Below are 24,370 nucleotides of genomic sequence, written 5' to 3' on the forward strand. Positions count from 1 at the left end.
AAAATGTCGTGTTTGTATGGAAATACCACGTGTACTTCCGTAATGTTTTGATTGAACATGCAAAAGGGAGTAGCGAACAGAATCTGCAAATGAGGATTTTGTTTTGTTAGCAGCTAAAAGTTAACGGGGTCATTTGTTTTACTTTAGGATATCTACGGTTCAAAATCTCCAGAAGTGTAATTTTGCGAATAGATTTGATGTGCAAAGGTTGTTACATGTATCAAAACGCCTTTCTGTTTTAAGTCCTGTTGCACTTTTTCGATTCGTTGCGGTTTTGCATTGAGTGGATTTTAAACGGTTTGTTTAATGCAAATGCACCAGGTTTTCAAATAACCCTTTGTATTATAAAAAAAACTGTTTTTGACGCAGGTGCAAGTAGATCACAAGTTTAAAATGGTGTTTCACGTTTTCAACGCGTCTGAGACATTTAACGTGACGTATCATAATACAACGTACGTCATCCAGGTTAATGACGTCAAGATGAGACGATTATTCAATTTGCTGTTGGGTGTGTTGGACCTTGCTGTGCTTGTGTACATTCTCATAGTCTCGTTGTTTAATAGATATCGTAAAAACAAGATTGGAGCAACAAAAGGTGAAAACAGTTCTGTTTTAATTCTTATGTTGTAACAAAATTATGCAACAAAAAATAAACAAACAAACACTTTTTTTTAAAATTGAAAAATTTACGATTCAAAAGTGTTTCCTGTTTCTGTAAAATTTCAAAAGCTTCTTTTTTATTGATGTGAAATACTTAGTGTTTAATACTTTTGATGTTAATACATAATCTTTATTGGCGACTTACTCGCATACTGTTTTGCTGCAGATGAAACAGCGGCTGTGCGTTTTTTCAATGCGGCCAAATACGTGGGGGCTGTTGTTCTGAGCGGACACATCGCCGTGCAAATGCCTGTGGTTTTTGCCTACTTGCCAAACTACTGCGACGTCTACAACAAAGTCGAATACACGTGTGGAGCTATTGTAATCACTCTCACATATTTTGTGATTTGGCTTCGCATATACACACTGTTCTACGGCAATCGAACAGTTGGAGTTGACGTCAGTGTGTACATGAGAGGTTTCAGCATTGCAGCTATTGTGTACTTCCTTGTCATTGCGCTTGTCAACTACATACTGTTCATGCTCGCCCCTTCATTCATCACGACTGAGGTGGGGTGCCTGAAACTCATGGTGGGCAAAGAGTCCTATCTACCATGGCTTTTCTTTGGTGCCACGAACGCAATTTTCCAGGTTTGGATTTTTTTTTTACTCATCTACCCGATGTGTCTCCACAGCCGCAGAATGCAGCAACACGGCATTCGTTCCCGTAATCACATCAAACACATCCGACGGGCGACGATATCCACTGCTATTTGTCTGGCTCTCAATATATGTGCCGTGGGCGTGGGGTTGTTACTGCACAGCCCCCTCACCTACATTTACAACGTACTAATCAGTACCATTTTGCTTGCCATTCTGGTGACCCTGATTTGTACGTTCGACGACTGGAGGAGTTGGTTCGTGGTCGTGAGGCATCCTAATGCAAAACGGCGCAAGTCCAACATGGTGCAGATGCAAACCACAAGCCAGGGGAAAAAATCGGGCAATGGAGAAGAGTTGGCTGTAAACATCTAAGTCCCGGTTCGTTTTTTGGATTGTAACAACCGTTTGGGGGAATCTAAGGTGAATTTGAAGAAACCTTAAACAAAATTTTTGAAAAAAGAAAAAACTTACATTTATCACCAAACAAGCAAAACGGCAGCCCTTGACAAAACACACCACTGGAAACCTAAATATACTTTAAACCTCTGTTGACTTTGTTAAACTCCATGAAATAACGAATTATTTTCTGTTGTTCTTTGTTGAAGTAGCGCTTTGTCTTGGTTGTGATCGGCAAAAAGCATTTAAGTATTACTAACTTACATATTGTATGAACAGGTTATGAACAAGACGTAAATTTTACCAACAATGAACTCGCCCCAGTATTATCATGTTTTGTATCAATTTGTGTATACACCATGTTGTATTGTGTGATGAAATAGTTGTTGACACGATGACAAGGTTGTGTTGTTGTTGTTGCTGCTGCCAGACTATACATATTTCAAACAAATCTATACGTTTAATTTGCCGCAAGATCACAGTTCCTTCGAAGTGGTGCAGGTGATTAAGTGTGTTGCCTCGTGCAAGGAAATCGCCAGTGGAAAATTTATACGCAACAAGACCCAAGTAAAGGAAAAGGTTCCCAAATGTTTAAAAAGCAAACAAAAAATGTTCCGCATATACCTGACCAAAGTTATTCAAATTTGTGGTCATCTTAAAAAACCCTTTTTTGAACGATTTGTTTTGTCTCGCACGACTGCAAGACACAGTCACGGGTCAATACTGTGCTTTATTGATCGATTTGGAGAAACCGCTGAGATCAACAGGGGAAAATCCAGGGCGATTGCACCAACGGGTATTCCCCAGCAAACTTTCGACCTAAACTGCTTGCGGGAAGTAAGTGATAGTGGGCTATTTTTGTGAGTCTTTTTTAATGCCTTTTGACCTGTTTCCACCTTTTTGGGAGTGTACGATTGGCATCTACTTTGAGAAGAACAAAGTACATATATGGTTTAATTGACGTGAATGACATTTTCATTAAAGGTTCATGAAACTTATTTTAAATGCACACATTGAATAGCAAATTGACACAGAACCGAAAACATAAAGGTCACAGGCCAACAGGAACTATAACGAAATGTTCACCTTAAAATCTTTGGTGGCGTGTGAGTGGGTGGTGGTCGGTGGTTCCTTATTTACAACAATTGTGACTTTATTTATTTAAGAATACAAATGATGTCAAAATCTATGTATAATTTAAAATTCGTCATGTACGATTGCCTACATCCATACGTTAGTCCAAAAAAACTGCTTATCGTTTTAGTTTAAACATATCAAGGCGTTCATATCGTAGAGTAGACAAATGGATAAATTTTGTAACATCAGAAAAATTTTACCCAACATCCAAGCCATTACAACTTTCTTCAGTGCAAGCGAAAAGGTAACATAGGGGGAATCACCTAGTACTCAATGACGAAAGGCAACAGAAACCGAACCCGTGAACATCCGCCGTCAGGTAATTACGCTTGATTGGTCGAGCGTGGCAAATACGGTCTGTCATGACCTTACTTAGTTGGACAAACGTAGGACCGTGGCCAACGCCCCAGAGTCACAAACAAATTAACGTGACGATGGTAACAGACCTACAATCACAAGCAAATACCCTTTTATGGTGTTAATGAAGTGGTTTTTATCAGGTTTATGGTGTAGTGAGTAAATGATTGCACCAAAATTATGCCCCTTAGCTTCAGTCACACAATGCAGTTTGGTACGGAATTACCATCGAAAAGATACAAAAAATGGACAGAAAACCATGGCGATAAATGCTGTGTGTTACGAAGCACAACGATGAAGATAACTACCAAGCATTTTTTTCTATTTTGACGAAAATGAATCGCGCTTTTATGAACACAGAAAACCTTATGTTGAATGAATAAAACGGCTTCGTCCAACCTGTGTTATTAATAATTGCTATAATAAAACCGGCTGTTCATAATTTCAATGTTGTTACGACCCTTTTTGTAAACGTTTGTTAGTGGGCCTCAATACCTACAGGTGCCTTATTCTTTTTATAAACCACCGTAGCACCCACCAAAAATTATCCAACAACATGAATCGCCCGTTGTCTATCGTTTATTGGCAACAAATTAACGAACACACAGATTTCAAAGTACACGAACTGGAATCTCGTCACAATACTAAGTTTCGCGCGAAGCGTGAACGTGGTATTGTTGCGTCACAACAACAACCTCGAAGAGACGTCGCGCGTACAGCTGCTGCCCAACAAGCAAAAATACCGATTGTTATGCGTAATGTCGCGTAAACAGTTCCGCCCAATCACCCTTATTTGACAAATGAAAACTTATTTGGGGAAAAATATGTTGTCTGAACTTAAGGTAACGAAAAATTTTGGATTTCTTGGAAAACTGGTCATGGATCAGTAGTTCGGTTACATAACGGAACGCCGAGCGGGTCCTTGCTATTTGAACAACGCACAACGTGATATGATTTAGCCAAAAACTATGACCAAAAAAATCTCCAACGCAAGCTTTAAAACATGGGAACGAATCGTGACGTCACGTTTACCTGGAGATAAAGTGACAGGCAGGAGTCGCGTGAATGGAGAAACAAGTGACATTTTGCGAGTATCAGTTACCCATGAAGGTCGCACTCAAATTAAGGGAGCGTCAGTTTGGGTTGAAAACATCGCGTTGGTAAGAATAAAATTCGTAAGCGCCAGTTTCGGAAGGTTTCCTTTCTGTCGTCACAAAAGGGAGTTACACACGTTGTTTTAACGGCTGTCGAAAAAGATTTACAAAAGCTTACCCTTTTTTGGGCTTTGCGGTGAAAGATTACAATTGTGGTTTTTGTGATAGCATTTTACGCAAAGTTACGTAGTTTAAATTTCGTCTCATTGGAAGGAAAGTTAAAGGTAAACATTGCGAAATAATTTTTGAAAATTTTTCAATGATTTCGAAATGTTTTAAGTTTTGAAAAATGGTTTTGTACAGAAATTGCTTGCGACGATGAAAGACACAAAGAGATTGCAAGAGTTTTGTGATTTCTTTACGATGATTGAAGATGGCAAACGTCATTTTACGATCATGGAACACATTTAAAAGTCAGAACTTTTTGGTTACGAGTTGAAGAACTTAATCGGGGTTGTGCCTTAAATTTATGGTAAACGATTTGGGTGAAAGATTTTGCGACAAACAATCTCGGCACAAAATTTTCGGACAAACAAAACACAAACAAACAGCTACACGCACAGCAAAACAGACAGACAGAAAACAAACACAATGCCACGATGCTTTGAAGCAGAGTTAAAGCGGTTCAGGACATTTGTAGCAACAATACGAAGAAGCAACTTGTAATTGGGCTATTGTTGTTGATAGGTTGCTTGCGTGTGGCACAATTTGAACACCGCGCAGTTAGCAGCTACAGTATACGAGGGATAAGGACACGGAATAGATAACGCCCGAAATGTTATGCTGGAACTATATTGTCGTATTTCAGATAGACAGAGCAGCACCCACAATGAAACACTAGGTGTTAAAAAGGCCCTGTAATGTTCGCAATACGGCTTCTCGGGCGCATTAAAATAATAAACTTATTTTCAATGTAATTAACGTTTAAAACGAACAACCAAGAAAAACATCATCAATTATTTTACCATCCGTGTAATAGTGTGTATATACTTGTTAATCGCGTGTACATGACAGGGACCAACAGACAGACCGGGCAAATTAATGAAAACATGGAATTGCTGAGTACTTGCATTGCACGCTTGTAAACGAACAATCTGGTTTGGAAAACTGCCCACATTGAGAATGCAGCAGCAAAATTTTCAACGGCCAATACGTGAAAATGGGCCACAAGGCCAAACAAGGTGGGCTAGAATATTTTCCGTTCGATGGGCGGTACACTATGACATCACAGTGATCGCTTTGTACCGGCTCGCGCGCGCCTTCCAGCGGATTTTTGAGCGGACAGCGGGCGAGTGCGGAGGCCTTTCTTTACGGTGTATTTATTCTTGATGTGCCCTCGCTTCTTTTTGTTGGTCTGCGAAAAATGTGAATGGTATGAATGTTTTGTTGAGTTTAAAATGTTTATTGTGTTCTTGTTTGAATCTATGGGACTTCGGTTGATTGAGATGTCGACAGTTTTTCGGGTGCGACTGAAATTTCCGCAGTCGACTTTTCGCGTGCGGTTTGTAAGTTTAGGTGAAAAGCGAAACTAACCAGTCATATTTTTACCGAATATTACTGCAAAAGTTCAGAAAATTAAATAAAAAATATATGATATATGTGCAATTTTTATACGAGTATCTAATGAAAAAATGTGATAAGGTGCAAAAGATTTGAGTTTTGGTGCGGAAAGCGTGATATCTCACACAAAACCTTACCTTTCGTGATGTAAATTTAGGCTTGTACCGTTTTGATTTAAGTGGGTGCGACAAGGGTGTTCTGTTGGCTGGCTTCAATACTCTGCAAAATAATACAATATTGTATCTTTAAAACCAATTGAACAAGAATTGTGTAAGGATTGTAATAACAAAACCTTTACTATTGCATTGTGATTATAATACGATTTAAACTGTTGAGTTTTGTGTGTTAAGAAACAACAATGCCTTACTAACATTGTCACATAAATAGCTACAAAAAATTTTCGAAATTCCCATAACGATTAATACAGCATGGCCAGGTCTTAGCAAACGATTACAAGAGTTGTTGATCATATTTTGAACAAAGAGTGACAACTAATTTAACCAGCAATTTAAATTATCACATTAATCGTTTAAATATGAAAAGGTCATGTAATATAAGCTATGACATAAAACTTCGGCCAGAGCTCAATATTGACCAATACTTATTATAACTCCCAATCGTTCTCACTTGTATATTCTGACAAGCCAATGTTCGGAGGTAAATGCTTCCTCCAAGTGTTCAAACTTGATGTCTTTGTTGCCAATCTCAGCATTTCTTGTTCGGTCGAAACCTGGCGGAGAACGGAAGTCCAATTGGAGTTCCCCGAACCTGAGAATACGTGTCACGTCATTGCCTTTCACACAAAAATGTAACAAGAGCAACGGAGGCGAGACCTTTGCGGCCAAATATGCTGGTCTCGCACTGAAACGACCAACAAGCGTGGAAAGTAGTATTCTGTTCGTTCTTCCAGTGGAAACCAACGAAGCGTACAACGTTTTTAGAAAACAATGCACATTTTCACGTTTTGTTCCGTATTTTATTTTGCTCTTTGGTGGTCAAAGACCTTTCAGTTTTGAATGTGTTAAAATGGCAAAGAAGGCGACAAACTTGCTCAAAACTACATCGTCACGTTTTTATGAAGAAACCACGAAAAGTTCATAGGCCAGGATCTGTTTACCACAACTATGACGTCAAACGTCACGGTCTAATAGTGGCGATGGTCACGTGAGTACGGGCCGAAACTCAACTCGGGACGTGTACGTAATTTGCTGGAACTCGATTCTTTGCTTTACGACAACTGAAACGAAACCATTTTTGCGTCCAAAGTTAAAAGAATATTGCCGAGTTTGACTTTCTGTCGTTCTATCCATATATAGTTTGCAATCCACTCAGAAAAGCTAATTTTTGACACGTTTTTTTAAGGTTTTTTTAAGGTCAGAAAAGCTAATTTTTGACACGTTTTTTTAAGGTTGCAGCAAAGCCAGCAAAAGGTTATATCTATCTACAGAGTTTCCTTGGCAGTACAAAGAGAACATTGTTCGAGCAATTCATTGTCAGCAGAAAATAAAACCATTATGTGGTGCTTTGTTTCTATAGCTTTGCCGCTTTATTTGTTTGCAATCGGAGCAATACCAAACTGCTCGCGGTTTCTTGGCAATTAATGTACCTATCTAATACCAGTTAGTACATAAGCAGCTACTTTGTATTAGGGCTGGGTCGGTCTATTTTGCGATATTAAAACAGTGTTTACACAAAGTAAATCGTATTTCTAAGGACTCGTTTGCAAATTAAATTACAATTGAAAGTCACAGCTTCACACGCAATTACGCACCTGTAGTAACTCATCTTGTACATTAGGCAGTTGAGTAATGTTGGGGATCCTTCTTTATCGACCCGGAATTCACCGTTGGGAGTGAAGTATTTGGTTTCCTTGATATCCTGAGGGTGTTCCCCTTCAGCGATACGAACCTGAACAAATTCGCCATTTTAAAATTAGGTGACAATTATGCTATGTGTAGTTAGGGAGTAACTGGCCGGTGTAAAATAAAATTCACGATCTTGTTGCTTACGTATTTTCAAAACTCAATTTGCAATGTCTCTAAATTGGGCCGAATTTTCCAGAAACCAGAACCAGGGGTGACCTACCATCCACAGGAACTTGTTAATGTCGTCCCCTGAGTATCCAATCATCCCACCGAAGATGATAAGGACGTAATCAACATCCAACATCCTCATGATTTCTATGGACTTGTCCTCAGTGGACGCCATTGCTTTTCCCACCTAAAAATTTTGAACACCTTGTTAATTTTGTCGTCATATGTACATTTTTCGCCCGTCTGTAGCATAAAATAACAAGGCCAAACAGTTCTACAAATTTGTATGCAAAAAGTAATAATTTGAAAAAAAAAACGCATAAAATAGATTTTAAACCATTTTATGAGGTTGGTGGAAGTTTTTTGCAACTCATCGGTTTTGTTTTTACGCTTGTTCAAGTAATTTGTTTTTTTACTTTAAACGTCAAACTTGTATGACAAACCTATCTTTGACACAGCCTATAGACACCGATCGATAAACTTTGTAAAAAGCTAAGTGAGGTTTGTATTTGTGAAGCGAGGGGGAATGGTTTTCACCGAACGCTGAGGTTTTCCGAAGAAAAAAAGTTTACTCAGGGCGAAATGCGGGCGAACTTTTGATTAAAACCAGTCCGTTTTCGTTCACGTTTCGTTTATCTCACGTCAATCTACTTTCTGTTCGATCAACTGTGTATCTTGGCTACGCAATAGAGAGTGAGTAGGGTAAAGATTAACAACAACGTCAAGCCTTCGACGGGCGTTTAATCAGATACACACAACTTCATTTAAGCCGTAAGGGAGAACCACCAACATGCTAATGAAGGTAACACTGCATTAGCATTAAGTAATGTTAGACTGTGGTATTTTGGAGTAATTATTGGGGAAAAACAAATTATAATAAACACGGAATGAGGGTTTAGAGCCGCAACGTTGAAATGCTACAGTCACGCTTGTTACGTAAGGCACACTTGCAATGCAGAAAACATACATACTTTTGTAATAATACATAACAGTGACTTAATTACACAAGCTTAACCGTATTCAATGAGGACCTAGCTTATCTGTGGTATTAGAAGGCGACGGTTTAGAGCAAATCGTATACTCACCAGAGCTATATGACTGTTATTCCACGTGTTGTTGTCCACTAGAGTGGTCCGGTTTGCCATCCCGGCTATCTGGTATCCGTAATCCCACCATGACATAACCCGAGCACGATCATGAGTATTTTGTCTCAACCAGTGATAAGCTTCGCGGAAATCGTCCAGGATGACCCTCGAACTGCAGATTTACGATACAAGTTTATAGGAAGCTCTCGTGCGCCGTCTACCGGAAGGAAATTAGTGACGCGGTTGGCAAAACGGGTTCGTGTTCATAATTCTGTTTGTACGTCCGTATTTATATGAGAAAACGTTGTTAAATTTACGATTAACCTGAATATTTTTGTGAAGCACACTTTATATTAAAATACGGCCCAAGGTTCGAACAACAATACAGTGTTTCAATTCGTACGTTGCGATTCAATTAGCCAAACCCTTAAACACGCAACTGAACAAGTTCAATGTAAAAGCGTATTTTCCCTTTCTCTACAACATAGAAAATTCCGGAAGCAATTCCTTCCCAAGTATCAAACATACCCGTCGTTATTGTAAGATGCCAGAACCACACTTGGACTGGAATAAGCGTTGCTTGTAACCCACGTGCAATGTACAACGAACAACATCAAGATTAATAGCAATGACATCAAAACGAGGCCCTAAACATTTAAAGAGGGGATAAGTGATGGATTTAAGAATCTGTCAATAGACATTTGCTTCAAGTTAAAAGAGTAGAGTAGATGGTGTGTTTTTTTTTGATTAATCAAATGTTTACGAAAAAACAACCAATTTCCCAACCTTCAAATTTGCTCCAAGACCTGAATTTTCCTGTTTGTTTTTCTTGGCTACTGCCTGTCCAACACCTTTCTTACCTTAAAAAGACACAAAATTAATTGTCTTTAGTTAAAAAAATTATATAAAAATCATTTATGCGTGCAATAATTGTAAGTAAAACACCAACCAACCCCACATAATGCACGAATACCTTTATGTGGGGTTTTCCCTGCTTTGTCATAAAGACCTTTTCCATGTTGATTTTCCTGCACTTCTTCCTCACCTTCACCTTCACTCTCCTTATTAACGGCAATATATTCCCCACTCTCATTGTTCTGCAAGTTAAAGTATGTGGGTTGGGTATCAAATGTTAACTATTGACATAGTCTAATAAGTTTCTTTGTGGTTAGACACAAAGGTTGGATGCTTTTTTGAAAAAAAATCTTTACTTTTATGTAGTAATATACACAAATTTTTGAGGTGACTGCTTTGTAATTTGTGAAAATGCAAATTTTAGTGTTTTGGGGTGCACAATTAATGATGATTTCAACACAAAAATCTGTATACCTTGATTGCTTTTTTCTTCGTTCCATCTTTTTTTGCTTTTACTGGGGTGTCATCGTCCTGCAAAACAAAGCAAGTCCGTTAAATATTACACACAATAAAAAGTTTGCATTTGAAGCCAAAAAAAATCACCAATTTGATTAATCAATAAATTACATGTATGTGGTACCTTAATAAAGAAGCTAAGGGTGTTGGAGAAGGTGATGCCAGCAAGTATGCACACAACAGGAGTCAGTGTGAGCATAAGTCGGACCATCACACCAGCAAAGTAGGCAGCAAACACAGCATACAAGATGACTAAATAAACATTTCCATCAATTACCTTAGTGATAGCACAGGCTGACAGCTACAATGCAATTTACTACATTTTGCAAAAGGCATTTTTCTTTTTAGTAAAAAATAATTTTGAAAAAGCAACCACATGGGTTTTTTACATTAGATAGTAAATACCACTAGGGAGATAAAATGGGGCTACAGAAGCAGATGATATATTGATTAGATGGCTGTCGAAGAGATACAGATGATGAGACCGTTATCATTTATCCTCTAAATCTCATAACAAGAGAGTTAAGTATGAAACTGGCATAAAAGCCATGTCAAAGACATAATCTATAGACTCGAAAAACACAGCACAATGTGACCTTTGCAGACTGCATTTGTGGATTTCTGATCACTCAATCCATAGTTACTTATTATCAATTTGTTCAAATTAAGCGAAGTGAATCTTATAAATTCCCCCAAAAAATTTATTTAACTTGTAACATTTGCTAAATTTGTTGTTTGATATTTTTACTATATCTTCAATTCACTTTTTATATCTTTTACTTTTTTCTTTAAAGTTTATTTGGCCTGTTTTACTATTTTCTTGCAGTAGAAAAATAAACACCTTTCACTCATCAAAATTTGGAGATAAAAGTGGTTAAAAAAGCAACTCTTCTCACCAAACACTCTTTCATCGTTAACTTTTTGCACACAGAACCAGAGGCCGGCAGGAAAGGCACAAGAAAGTATGTGGAGATCGAAGAAGAAAGATGACCAGGTAGTAGGCTGATGCTCAGACACACTCGCGATAATAGGAATATGAATCTTAGCATAACCGGTGTCCCATAGTGAATAAAAACGACCACTCCATGGAGCAATGTATCCTGAAAATGACAACCATTAAATATTTGTTGGTTGTATTCCCAAGTGAAAATGAGCAATATTTAATTAAGGATATTTTACGTATCTGCACTACATGTTAAAATACATCTTGCAAGCACAAGCAATTGATGCTATGATAATTATATTTAGTTTTGCATTACACAGCAAGGTAAGGAATTTACAATAAATGTTGGAACAATGTCAGGATTTCCTGTACAGACAGGAACGAAATTACCTTAAGTATGAGATAAATGACAACAGAAGATTGTCTATCTGCCTTGCTGCCAATATATTGTACATTTTGACTGTTACATATGCTTTTATATTGAACTGCTTTATTTTTCATGAAAGTAAAGTAATTAGCATTCATCGTTATGTTAAGTTTGTTGCCAAAACTTGAAAGAAGTCAAAACTATATTCGAGCATGTTTTGTGCCCAAAGGCTATGAAACACAACATATGCTAACTTGATCGAAGGTCGTTTTAAACAAACTTTTTTACACAAAACACATTATTCTACTCCTTTACACATTATTCTATGATTGTGACAAGTTGATCAAGAACTACGTAATTATTTGTTTTTTGTAAAGGGAATAAGGAAACTGTAAGCATACCTGCCCATGTTAAAGCAACAACTCCAAGGAACAACACCCCACAAATAAGCAAGATTGTGAAAAAGAACAGGGATCTAAACTGAGCTTTGGAGGTCTTTGAACGAACATAGTCAAGAAAGCAATACACTTGCAACAACAGAAAAACACCTGCAAAACAATAACAAGACTTAAATGTTTCCCTAATGGGCATAGGCACTTGTGTACTCCTGTGATTCAATTGGATTTCATGTTTACAAATTCAAAAACAAATTTTCTTGTGAGCCTAGAGTGACACGAGATCCAATACTAACAGAAAATTACACATTTGAACACAAGATATTAAACTATATTGTTGGCAAATGTGTCACTAATTCAACCAAGGTGTACCTGCTGATGCCATGTGCTCGCTTGTTCTGATTGGTTGAAACCCAACAAAAGGAATTTGCATGGAGCACAACAGACCAAGAATGAAGAAAGTTGTGTAAGCTTTAAAAAACATATAAATATGTAAGTTAGAAGTAAATAATTTATAATGCAAATTAATGTGAATTCCCTATCTTACTGGCCAGTTATTATACATCAAATCGTCATTCCTTTGTATTTTATATACACTCCTAGATTTGTAACTTGGCCAATATGTACTTAAATAAAATAGATTAACAACATATATTGCACAAATAATGAACACAGACATGAAACGCAGTTTATACAAATTAATATTCAGATAAAAAATTGGCACCCACCAACATAAACCCGCCTTGAAAACCTCTGCATTAGCAGCAGAACAAACACATGCAGTGGAATTAAGTTAATGATGAAAACGTATCCACCCCAAGCAGAAACCTGCAACACCACAAAAATTTCAATTACTCCCAAAAGTTGAGCCTGAAGCAAACAACACCAGCCATGGTGGTTGAGGCAGACCTTTTTTTTTATAACCAGTGACCAGAATTTTTTATTACCGGGCAGACCTGTGGTTAGGATTTAATGACGAAATATTAAGATAAGATGTCTGTTTGCGTATGTATGACTGGGTGTGTCTACCATCTGGTACACAGATTATAACCACAAGTCATTGACTGGCTTGATTTCATCAGGCTATCAGACAAACAAATCTAATGATACCCAAGTCTGATCGCAAGTCTGTTGTTTGTAGAATTTAGAACAAGTAAAAATTCCAATCTAAAATATTTAAAGCATTGTTTTTCTTAAAAGCACAAAAACATACCATGTAAAAATAGGACAAGGCTGTACATGCCGCCCAGAACACAGAACCACTTTTAAGAGCTCTTATCCATAAGAAGTATGTAAATTGCAGAGCAAAGATGGCAACACCCTCATTGTCATAACTCCCAGCAACTGAACGGGAGATGTACCCGGGCACTGTCAAAAGAAAACATATTTGTTATTCAGAATTTAAGTGCACTTTACGAGATAAAGTTAGACACACAGCTAACTAATCAACATTAAACAGCAATTAGCTTTATTCTTGCCACACTAATAAAAAAACAACACAAAATGTTTCAAAAAGACTCAAGACATGTTCACCTACCTACTGCAATAAAACAAGCAGCAAACAGTGCAGCCCCAGTGTCCCAAAGCTCCTTTGTAAGGAAAAACGTGGCTATGGAAGTGAAACCACTAAAGACTGGGGCTAAGAAAACACATACATCTCGGATATGAACAGTTATATGTAAACTGTTAAGAACCCAATGCAGCAATCCAGCTGTAACCATTAGTCCAGGGTATATCTAGAAGTCAAGTATATTAATTGTATTTGCATTTAAGGGAAAAATAGATGTACATACCGTTCCACCAACAATTCGACCGAGTGGATACCATGCTCTTTCATCAAACCAGTTCAAAAAGTCATAGAAGCCGAATGTGGATAGACGATGTGTTGCTCTGTAGTTAAACCTGTAACAATTCAAACAGTTTCTTGTTACCGTTGTGAAATGAAATTTTGCATGCAACACATTACAAAACAACCAATTTAAAAGTATAACAGGCAAACACAACCATTATAAAGTTGACATAACATGGATTGCTAATTTGCTTACCAGGGATCAAACTCATGAATAATACTTTCAAATCTAATTACTGCAAAGAGACGTGATGAAAATCCTATAATGCAACATAGTGCCAACACCACCACAGTTATGAGGGATGTTAAGGCATTGGGGTTCCTGAGGGATTCCAATCCCACGGTGGCCATTTCTATTTGAATACCTACTACACTGCAAATGTTTACACTTTGTTATACACAGAATGTTGGATACATTTCATTGAAAAACAATCTTATGCAAATAATACATTAACAACGCACAAATCGAAACCGCCGTGGCATTACTGAAAGTTTAGGTAACTTTAAACCAAATGAACACAGCTGAATTATGCAGGGTACGTTTTATTTAGACAGCGTTATTACAAATTCCATATTTTACAACATATGCACTACTAAGCATACAGGGTAATATATAAAGTCAGTTGTCAAGTTGCAGAGGGCAAAACAACAAGAGAAATATGGCTAAATAGCAAAGCACAACCTTGCCCAAATAGCTTTAGACTTTGCTGCAAGTTTAAACGCGTGCACAGGCTTGTCGCAAAATCAGTGGACCGTAAATTACACCGACGTGTACCATAATAGAAATCATGTAGTCGGCACAAATTGTCTTCATTCCAATCGTTGATAACAAGTAATTTCAGTTTTGGGGTTTTAATTGTAATAAAACGGAACATTAATGTGATGCAAATGTATAGAATTGTGATTTTTTTAAAAGTGCTTTGATATTCCTTGTTGCTTATTTATGTAACATCATAGAAGAGAGGTAGAAATGCTTTGGAAAAGACCGTTTGCCTAAACAACCAATGTTCCATCAGCTGGTCACCATCATAGCTTGATTATTATCTTGTGTCATCTGCAGTGGGGACAGGCTCTGCGATAAAACATAATCCGGGTTTGACAGGCCAACGGTTCACCACGTCTGTCCAATTTCAGTGGTACTGGACTTGTGCCCAAGGTATAACGCAAGGGTGAAAAAGTATCAAAAGTAAGGAACCTTTACAATCCGTAATCATTTGCAGCAAGCAGGCAAGAGTAAATTAAGGAACAGCGCACATGTTGTTCCCCAGTTCAGTACTATATATGTATGGTTGATTATCATAATAGGCGACTTTATGTTGCTTTTAGCAGAGCAACTTTATTTTCAAGCCAAATTATCTGCAGTGTCTGCTTTTCCATTTCTTGTAGTGTGCGAATTTGTGCAGTTATTCTTGCGCTAAGTTGGTCCAATTCACGATTTGCCTTTTTGCATGTTTGTAGCAAGGTTTCTGAATCGCTGACGCAACTTTTTGATTTCTTTCTCAACTTTTCCAAATGAAAAAATTCATGCTGGAAATTCGCAGACGAATTTTCGCTTTCCATTTATCTTTTTCAGCAGAACATAACAAACAAAAAAGTTAGAAAATGCAAAAATGGCGTTTGATTGACAAATCTGATGTCATAAAAGCTTATTGTTCCAAGTACATGATCCATAAATAATAGTTTTATTATTTTTATTAATCGGGGAATAAATAATAAAATGATTTTATTTTTTTGTAAAATAGGTTATTTTGTCAAAATATCATGCTGCTAATAAAGCTGTGTTGCTTTTGTATTCTGCTGGTAACTTATGTTAAGGCACAGTCCGGAGATGAAGATTGGTTAATTCCTGTGCCCCTGCAAAACACTTCCACAAAACCAATTCACCCCCAAACGTCTTCGACACCGCCAGTTATTCCAATATACCCATATTACGACTATGATCAATCAGGTTAAGATTTGGTCGCAAATACCTTGCTACAAACCGCTGCTAAACCTACTTTCTTCATAGATGCTGAAATCGGAAGTGGAATTGGCGGAACAATTTTGGATCCCTACAAGGTACCCCAATAAATAAGGTTTCATTAAATAAAATTGAATTTCAATAAAACTGAATGTGACAGAATGTTGTCAAACAACCCCTTGTATATCCGCCATGTTTGTTACCCGAGCGACAACGTGTTCTTCAAAGCTACACAAACCAGCGGCACTTTCAGTTCAACGAGCGAAGGGCTTTGTCGCTTTACGACCTATTAACTGAAAAAGTAAGTACTCAATTTCATGTAAAAATGTATGAAGGTTGTCCAAACTCTTATCGGTAACAACAGGTCCAAATTGCCGGTTATTTGGCTGTAAGCGAATTCATGAACAAAAACAACATGTCTAAACTGGAACTGGTCCAATTTCTTGGAGGATGCAGAATGGTCAGTAAAGTTTTACGTTCTTAATTTCCACCAGGTCACTTGTAGCGCTGTGAAATAACCTGTAATAATTGCTTCTGTAGTCTCTGGCGGGTGAATTGATTTTTCTGATTTTCAATGCCAACGAAATTGTGCCTTGCATTGATGGAGTCGCAAGCTTGCCAAAGGAATCGTTCAACTGCACGTCAGCTGAAACTGCAATGGTGGTACATAGGCATTTTCTCGTGCACTTTTGTCTAACTGCCAGAAACCTCAATTACACATACAAACACCAGATTCGTCTGATTTTGTCCCCAAAGGGATTTGTATGAATATATTTTATATGAGTTATGTGTCTCCTCGTGAGTAAATTTGGCCAAAACTTCTTCTTTATTGGAAATTTTACAAATATAAACATCCTTACATTTTGTACAGTTCAACCGTGAGTGCAGGGCTCGAGTTCATATCACTAATTTTGCACCCTGGCGTCCGTTCTACGTCAGCTGCAAATCACCCGAATTTTTTGCCCTGCCCTGGAGAAAAATCCAGTACTAGCATGAAAACGTATACTTGGACAACGTGACGCAATCGTGCCTTTCTTCAATAAAATTCACTGCATTACATTCGTGATTATTCGAACAGGACAGATAAAACCAAGTAGGCCCCACCTAATATTTCTTTGTTTAGACTTCAACGCTTTCCAATAGAATTTTTTACGTTTTCTAGATTTTCTAATGTAACGTTTTTGTTCGGTTTGCCGAGTTTGTTTGGTACCGAAAGTTCGGTTTGCCGAGTTTGTTCGGCCGAAACTAAGGAATTTGTAATTATTCGATTTCGACCGAATATTTTTACAAAATTCGGCCGAAACCGAAACTTTTTTGCTGCATGCAACGATGTTACGCAAAGTTTAGTACAGGTTGGAATCATTGTTCAACCCCTACGATTGTGTTCGTTTTATTTGTATATGTCACCTGAATATTAAAAGTCAACTTTAAGCAGTTTGTACAGCAGTAAAGGTTATTCTTTAATTGCAAATAGAAGGATGTGTGATAGGATGAGATCCAATCCAGCACATGTTTTGTTTAAATGCATTGCGTTTGAAAGAGATGGATACCAACATTAGTTTCGGTTTATTCGGCAACTTTTGCCGAATATTCGGTTTCGGGCAAATAAAAAATTGCTGTTTCGGTGCATCACTACTTTTCATCATCGTATTCGAAAAAGGTTAAGTTAAAGCCCAAAAAAACTTGATAAATGTTAGGCTTTTCATCAATTTCGTCGACATTCCATTATGTAGACTTTGCTTCATGCGTCTGTTACCCAAACGCTTACCAAACACATTCACAAGGTTTTGCCTGAAGCCAGATAGAAGCTCATCCAATCCTTCATATGAAAACCACTGTAAAGTTTCTCGTGAGAAAAGCTTTCTGCTTCCTATGCCATCCCAATGTCACGGCAAGAAGGTTTTTGTTTTTATTGGACCGATTTTGTTGTAAAAGATACATGAGAAAACCAGGTCACAAGATGGCGCACGGCAGGTATCGCATATTCACCAGCAATTCACCGCATGTGACGTATCTGATGACGTACATGGGTTGAAAAATCACCACTGAAAGTTAGGTGGAATGCTTTCCGGGAAAACATTTTTTGGCCTAACATATGCTGTTTTCATGTAAGTGTTCTCAACGCAACCATTCGGGGGCACGCATTTAAATCAGTGTTTATGGTAAGGTCTGTGAGATCAACTGTTACATGTAATTGAGGGTGCTCGTTATTTGAAACACGCAGTAATGCACTTTATACCAAACACAAAATAGCTCAAAAGCTCGATTACAATGAAGTACCAGCAGGTTTAACAACAGCAAGCCATGCCTTATTAAAAGCAAAATATAATTTGTCAAAACCAGATACATGGTCAATAGAGCATTAAAAGCCCCGCGAACACACGATATATGTGGTTGTACAAGACACCAGACCATCAATCGTATTTTTGTACGTTGCGAAGGAAAAGTCCTGTAGACAGGCAAAATTAACAACGAGAAAATCTGTACACCAGAATAAACAACACATGTAAGATCGCGAGGCGTAAACACACATACGGGAAAGCGGTACAAGAATAAGTAGAGATAATAAATAAGGAATAACAGCAGCAGCCCCGGCACGCTCGATGTCCGCTGGTTGTAGTACACAAAATTAACTGCGCACCACTGAATCAGAATTTTGACCGAGCAATAACACTAGTGGAGTGGTTTGCTACGTTTTTGGTTGATTTCGTAACACATTTATTAGACTTGAGCTTGTTGTAATCCTCAGAAGATTAATGGGCTGTCACGTGCTTATGTCTTTCAAGCGCGTCTTAAAATCCATGAATATACAACCACACTGTGTGTAAAATAAGGACAAGCACTGCCAAACTTCGCTTGACAGTATTTCATAACATTGTGACAATTGCACAGGTGCCGTAACGTGATTGGCTGCTGGGGATCACATGAGTGGCTGACTGGAAGCCTGATTGGCCGGGAAGTGGTTTGGGGAACCAACAGGTGGGAAAGAACCATGGGCGTGGTGCATCTTAACATGATAAAATATGCTTATATAAAACTATACTCTTTAACCATGGTTCTGAGTATATTAAGTACATTTTCAAGACAAAATTATTCAAAAAAGATAGCAGCAAGCCTCGTTTCTCAGAGGACATAACAAGTAGTTTATTGGGAAGTTTTCTGCACTACAACACATACATTTGGCCAAACAAAGTAGTAAGTACTTACACAAAAAATGACATTTAAAAGGTTGGAGCACTTACCGGTTCACCATACTGTGACATCATTGGTGTTCCGTAGGCTGTTGCATGGGATACATTCCCCGAACTAAGGGTAGATATGATGTAGGTTAAATAAATACTTCTGCGATTTTGTCAGAATTATTTGCAGTGTGTTCATGATTTTTACAGGCGTTCAAAATCAGTAAATTTCCATAAAAAAATCAATCATAGTGGGAGCAGCTCAAATAAGGCCAACAGATATTTGGAAAAACAATATGGGTATATGAATCATAATTTCAAGACATTCCATGTAACTTGTAGGATTCAAGGAATGACGGAATTTGAGATTTGTAAAAATCAAATCTACATACCTGGTTGAGTAGTTTTGTGATCCATAAGCTGTATGTGGGCCTGGATTATGACGAATTATTTTAATTGGAATTTATTTGTTTGAATATACCCATTATAAGTTATGGATATCGTTGGATAGTAATCAAAATAAAATTGAAAAAATATAAATTGCTTCTTGATCCAGTAAGATTTTGATATCATATTAAATTTCAATTGGAATGCCATAAGATTAAAAGTAAACAAATAATGAAATTTGTCAAATGAATTGATATCACACATTGCACGTAAAATTATTTTTTTTATAATGAGCATTCAGAAGACTTTTCAACAATTAAGTTACCTTGTTGCTGCATCATTGCTTGCTGTTGGTCAATGGTTGTCACATTTCCATTGGTTACAGGATAAGCTGATTGTTGCTGTAATATAACACAAGAAGTATTACCAACTGTTTCAAATTACCTTACAGGTTGTATGTTCCCATACAACAAACACTTTTTATACAGAAACAGATTTATGCATGTAACACAACATACAGCATGTACTTTGCACTACATGTTTCAAGTAGTAAATTTTCACATGCAGATAATTCATTTATTTTATAATAATTTTAATTTCTGCCCAAATGTAATGTAAGAAATATTAAGACTAAAACCAATATGGTACCTGGTACATTGGGTTATATCCAGTTTGCGTTGGTGGAATTTGGGATGGAATGGGCCCTGGAGCCATGGTCGGAGGGGCACCAGAAGGGCCAGGAGCCGTTGATGGGGGGACGCCCTACAAACAAAGTATTTCATATATTTGGTCTCAAAACAGGCAAAATTACCAAAAAAATTTTTTTTTAAAGTTACAATGTCTGTAGTGTTTGTTGTGGCTTAGATGGTAAAAAAGCAGAAAATCACACTAGAGTAGAGAAGAAACATGATGATCAGTTTAAACAGGAACAAAGGAAGCCTTCTGACTACAAAATAAACTTTTGAACCAATGACACACATATAGGCTGAAATAGCACATGAAAATTAACAACCCGAATTTTGTGATTTATCTTCCAAACAGGCACCACAACAACACACATTTTATTGAAGAGGAACATCGGTATGTATAATGACAAAAAGATATTTGTTTCATATCATTGCATACCTGCATTGAGCCTTGTGGCATGTACTGGCCTGCAGCTGCAGGGTACGATCCATGCTGGTATCCAGCCATCATCGCTGGTCCAGGTTGCCCTGGCATGCCAGCAACAGGTGGTAGCATCTGGCCAGGCATGTATGGTTGTGTATTGGGGTAAACTGGCATCTGCTTCATCAATCTGAACAAAATGGGGTATTGTAGTTTGAAAACTAGGTTAAAGTGACATAACACTAACACAGACACATGTCACAATATAAATAATGATTGTTGTTATTACAACATACATAAACAAAAAATGATGTTTTCATGTCACAAAATTGCTCACTTTACACAAACTGAACACCTTCTTAAAAAAGCCTTACAACTATAACTGAAGTCCCAGAGCATTAGCAATACAAAAGTACATTTAGAAATCTATTTTCACTTACGTGTCATAGAGTTTTAGAGATTCCAAAATCTTTTCATTGAGTAAAGTTAGCTCCAAATGTTTGCGGTCAATCGCTTCTAACTTGTTGTCTATCAGTTTGCCCATTTGATTGCAACTATCTGTAAATACAAAGTATAAAATTATTAAGTACATTGCAAATGTTGTTTACCTTGAGGAACCCTTAGTTTAGGAAATTGGACTGTGCACCAAACAATCTAGTTTTGCAAACCCCAATAGTATATTTAGCTGTCTATTATTTCCATAATATACAGCAATGTATATTTGTTTTTTATCAGACCTTCATTGTGCAGTAGTTGTGGCGAGTCTGTAGTAGTTGTTTCCGGGTCAGTACTTTGCAGAACAGCCAAAGTCTCATCAATCAAGTCCTACAATTGTATTGTGAGTGTCAGTTGAGTACACACAAGACCATCATGCAACCACCATTATACTGAACTTACTTAACATCAGGTTTACATTTGATTTGGCCCATATGGACACATGACCCCAGCAATGTATTTGAAAAAATATCATGTAAATATTAATATGTGTATCTCAGCTGGGGATAAGATTTTAATTTGGCCGAATGTGACACATTTACAAAATTGTAGCTGATGTGGATAAAACAAATATTGTACTTTATAAAAAACATATGAATATTACATCCCTGGTTTAAAGATTTTTCAAAGCTTCAGTACAAGATGCAACAAAACACATAAGCTAACCTCATTCACTTCCAACACTGGTTGGTTTTTGTCGAACTCTTTTGTCTCCAATTCATCGCTAAACTTCACGACTGATTCCTTCTCATTTTCGTCTTCACTTTCATCCGTTACTCCGTTAGAGGTCACGACCTCTGGTTCAACAGCGGCTGATAGGTCCGTTGTTACAAAATTGGAAGGAAACAGCCCGGAGCCGTTGGCACCTTCTCCCCTCCACCAGTTTGGGTCACTGACATGTGGCAAAAATCAATTAAATATTCATTATGCAGGTGGTAAAGGCATTGTTGTGAAGCAGTTGATTTTACAAAACTGTTGAGAATGGGCAACCAGTTAGAGGTTGTTATTTATAAGTAGGAAAAGTTTGGATTTGCCTGAGATGTCACTAACGTTTTAATACACCATCGATTAGCTAATATAAACAACATGTTGTGTATCTAGCGCTATGTTTTCACTTCAAGAGGTAAATAATTTAGTTTAGGTCAAAATTGGCCACCTTTTTTCGCTAATTTTTTTGCAAAAAAGTAAATCCTTCTTTTGGTTAGTAACAATCTCACCTGTCATCTAATATTGACAACATGTCACCAGCTTTAAACGTTAACTCATTATCTTCAGCAGCTTCAAAGTCATAGAGAGCTTTCACTCTTTTCTTAGGAGTGTTCATAGCTGCAACAAATACAGGTTGACATGAAACATGGCTGAAAAAGTACAACCGTCATACAAAACAAATCTCCCGAATAACTAATGTTAAAAATGTCCCACTGTCCCCATGGCGGGAGACATCACCACTAAAAAAGGTCTACAAACTTGATGGCAAGTGATATATGTGCATGGATTTACAGTTTCTGCATTTAAAAAATCTGGTTATGATAGCTTTGACTGACTTGAAGAGGTGTAAGAAGCTGTTCCAGAATATGATGTGGATGAAGCATTTCCAAGCACAGAAGGGTAAAGACTTGTTGCAGCTGGTGGCTGACTGGAGATATAACCTTTCCTTTGTTGTTCCTCTTTCAAGGATGCTTCAATTGCTGCAAAAGTGATCATGTGTTAGTTAAGTATACAAAGATGAACCATTCAAATTTGACACACAACGGGAAAGCTGTCGCAATTTTATAGTTTAAGACTTAATTTCAATACAAACATCATATTTTAATTGAAAGGCTTGTTACCTTTGGCAATGTCATCGGCTTCTTGCTGACTTGAAACAGAGTTTGGATCTGTGCTGAGAGGTTCAGTTTTCTTCACCTTGGATGGGTCATCTTCATCTTCTTCAGGAAATTCCATTCCATCTCCTCTCATTGCATAGTAAAATGAAACAAAGTGCCTACAAAATAGAATACGATGTCAACATAATTTTTCACCGTGAGGCCACAACAAACTTTTATATTCACTTACGATAACTCTGAGTCATCTTTGAACTCTTCAGCCCACTTTCGAATTAAAAACTTCAGCCTTTTTAAAACTGTTTTATTTTTGTAGCGGTACAAAATGTCTCGTACACTGTCTGTAAAACCCTGCAAAGAAGTTTCATGTGCAATTTTAATAGGTTGTACTGCTTCACAGCCATTTTAAACTAACAGGGCAACAGGGCTAGCCATAGTCTAGTTTCTCTTTAGGTGGAAACCATTTTTACCTCCAGAAACTTGCCAGCTATATCCAAGATTGGAAAGTTTTTATTACGCCAAGGATTAGTTTTGGTGAACGTCAATTGCGCAGACAGAACTGACGTTTTGTCAAAACATTAGTTATTTGTTTCTGCGTGGAACGCCAATAAAATTGAAAAATTTGCAGGATTTATCCATCATTGTTTCCAGTCAGGGCTATATGTAAAACGGTGCACAGGTTCTTAACAAAAACTATATGTAATTGTGGTCACAAACAATAAATTGGAAAATTCTTGATGGTTTTACATGTACCTGAGATGCTAGTTCTTTCTTTAAATCTTTTCCACAATTATTAACGCAAGCATCAAGAACAGTCAGTGCTTGCATGCTCACATGAGGTACTCTGTGATTGATTTTTTGGAGAACCAGGCCAACGAATTCATGTGGTCTGAAAAAAGTTGAATCTTAAAAATATTGTAATTTTGGAAAGAGTGTTTCCCAAAAATTAAATTTATGTACCCCTTTGGCACAGTCTTTACTTTGTCACATATTGTCATAATCAAACCCCAGTCTGTTTCAGTGTTCATTTCATTGGTGGCTTTGTCTGCAACGAGAAAACAAGTTTACCACTTTGTCCTGTACGCAGTGAGATTATAGTTACTTCAAATGGTTAACAAAATAACTGTTATCGAATATAACAATGTTGGCCATGCCATTTTATGTTTTTTAGCTCAAAATGAATATTATTTTATTCCATTACCCAGCGGTTCGTCAAATGGGGTTGCGTTGCTGAATATCCCCATCTTGAAGTAAAATAGGATCCTTGCTCGATAAATAGTATATACAGTATTACACCAGCAGTAAAACTCTTTAAATCTGTGTTAAAACATAAAATATTGTTGCAATAAACACAAACCAACCAAAAATTATTCAGCTTTTAGGCTGTACGAAGCACAACAAAAACAAAAAAATCCCAAGCTATCGTGACGACGAATCGCATGACCTGTTGTAGCCACTACGATTCAGGGGTCGGATAATTAAACTTGTATAACCCTTATCTTGAATCGG

The 24,370-nt window shown here is 37.3% G+C and overlaps 4 protein-coding genes across 5 annotated transcripts; 2 read left to right on the top strand and 2 right to left on the bottom strand.

Moving 5' to 3' along the window:
• The first annotated feature begins 374 nt into the window (after positions 1–374).
• LOC145908860 (uncharacterized) lies at positions 375–2,101 on the top strand. The gene is made up of 2 exons (XM_082996182.1): positions 375–595; positions 827–2,101. The coding sequence occupies exons 1-2, from the start codon at positions 394–396 to the stop codon at positions 1,633–1,635; spliced, it is 1,011 nt and encodes a 336-aa protein (XP_082852308.1). The 5' UTR covers positions 375–393; the 3' UTR covers positions 1,636–2,101.
• A 1,616-nt stretch (positions 2,102–3,717) lies between these two features.
• On the bottom strand, positions 3,718–14,279 carry LOC145909156 (dolichyl-diphosphooligosaccharide--protein glycosyltransferase subunit STT3B-like). Of its 2 annotated transcripts, none has more exons than XM_082996478.1 (19): positions 14,107–14,279; positions 13,855–13,963; positions 13,599–13,797; positions 13,275–13,429; positions 12,790–12,889; positions 12,434–12,532; positions 12,068–12,214; positions 11,253–11,456; positions 10,481–10,608; positions 10,315–10,371; positions 9,995–10,082; positions 9,772–9,845; positions 9,514–9,632; positions 8,986–9,157; positions 7,953–8,087; positions 7,639–7,775; positions 6,495–6,635; positions 6,005–6,086; positions 3,718–5,661 (listed from the first exon to the last, which is right to left on the bottom strand). In XM_082996478.1, exons 1-19 carry the CDS (start codon positions 14,259–14,261, stop codon positions 5,533–5,535), a joined length of 2,430 nt encoding a protein of 809 aa, XP_082852604.1. In that variant the 5' UTR covers positions 14,262–14,279; the 3' UTR covers positions 3,718–5,532. The 2 variants fall into 2 exon arrangements, with proteins under 2 accessions (XP_082852604.1, XP_082852603.1); XM_082996477.1 differs by having other exon boundaries at positions 9,959–10,082.
• A 1,392-nt stretch (positions 14,280–15,671) lies between these two features.
• LOC145909382 (uncharacterized) lies at positions 15,672–16,861 on the top strand. Its single transcript, XM_082996773.1, has 6 exons — positions 15,672–15,858; positions 15,919–15,968; positions 16,031–16,171; positions 16,235–16,330; positions 16,411–16,533; positions 16,742–16,861. Exons 1-6 carry the CDS (start codon positions 15,672–15,674, stop codon positions 16,859–16,861), a joined length of 717 nt encoding a protein of 238 aa, XP_082852899.1.
• A 902-nt stretch (positions 16,862–17,763) lies between these two features.
• Positions 17,764–24,174, bottom strand: LOC145908212 (signal transducing adapter molecule 2-like). The gene is made up of 16 exons (XM_082995439.1): positions 24,063–24,174; positions 23,822–23,906; positions 23,615–23,750; positions 23,094–23,212; positions 22,868–23,022; positions 22,583–22,726; positions 22,256–22,364; positions 21,705–21,930; positions 21,281–21,368; positions 20,984–21,101; positions 20,562–20,733; positions 20,085–20,198; positions 19,762–19,837; positions 19,442–19,481; positions 19,113–19,176; positions 17,764–18,877 (listed from the first exon to the last, which is right to left on the bottom strand). Exons 1-16 carry the CDS (start codon positions 24,103–24,105, stop codon positions 18,791–18,793), a joined length of 1,776 nt encoding a protein of 591 aa, XP_082851565.1. The 5' UTR covers positions 24,106–24,174; the 3' UTR covers positions 17,764–18,790.
• Between the last annotated feature and the right edge of the window lie 196 nt (positions 24,175–24,370).

This window comes from Ascidia mentula, chromosome 7 (assembly GCF_947561715.1).
Source record: "Ascidia mentula chromosome 7, kaAscMent1.1, whole genome shotgun sequence".
Taxonomy (NCBI): domain Eukaryota; kingdom Metazoa; phylum Chordata; class Ascidiacea; order Phlebobranchia; family Ascidiidae; genus Ascidia; species Ascidia mentula.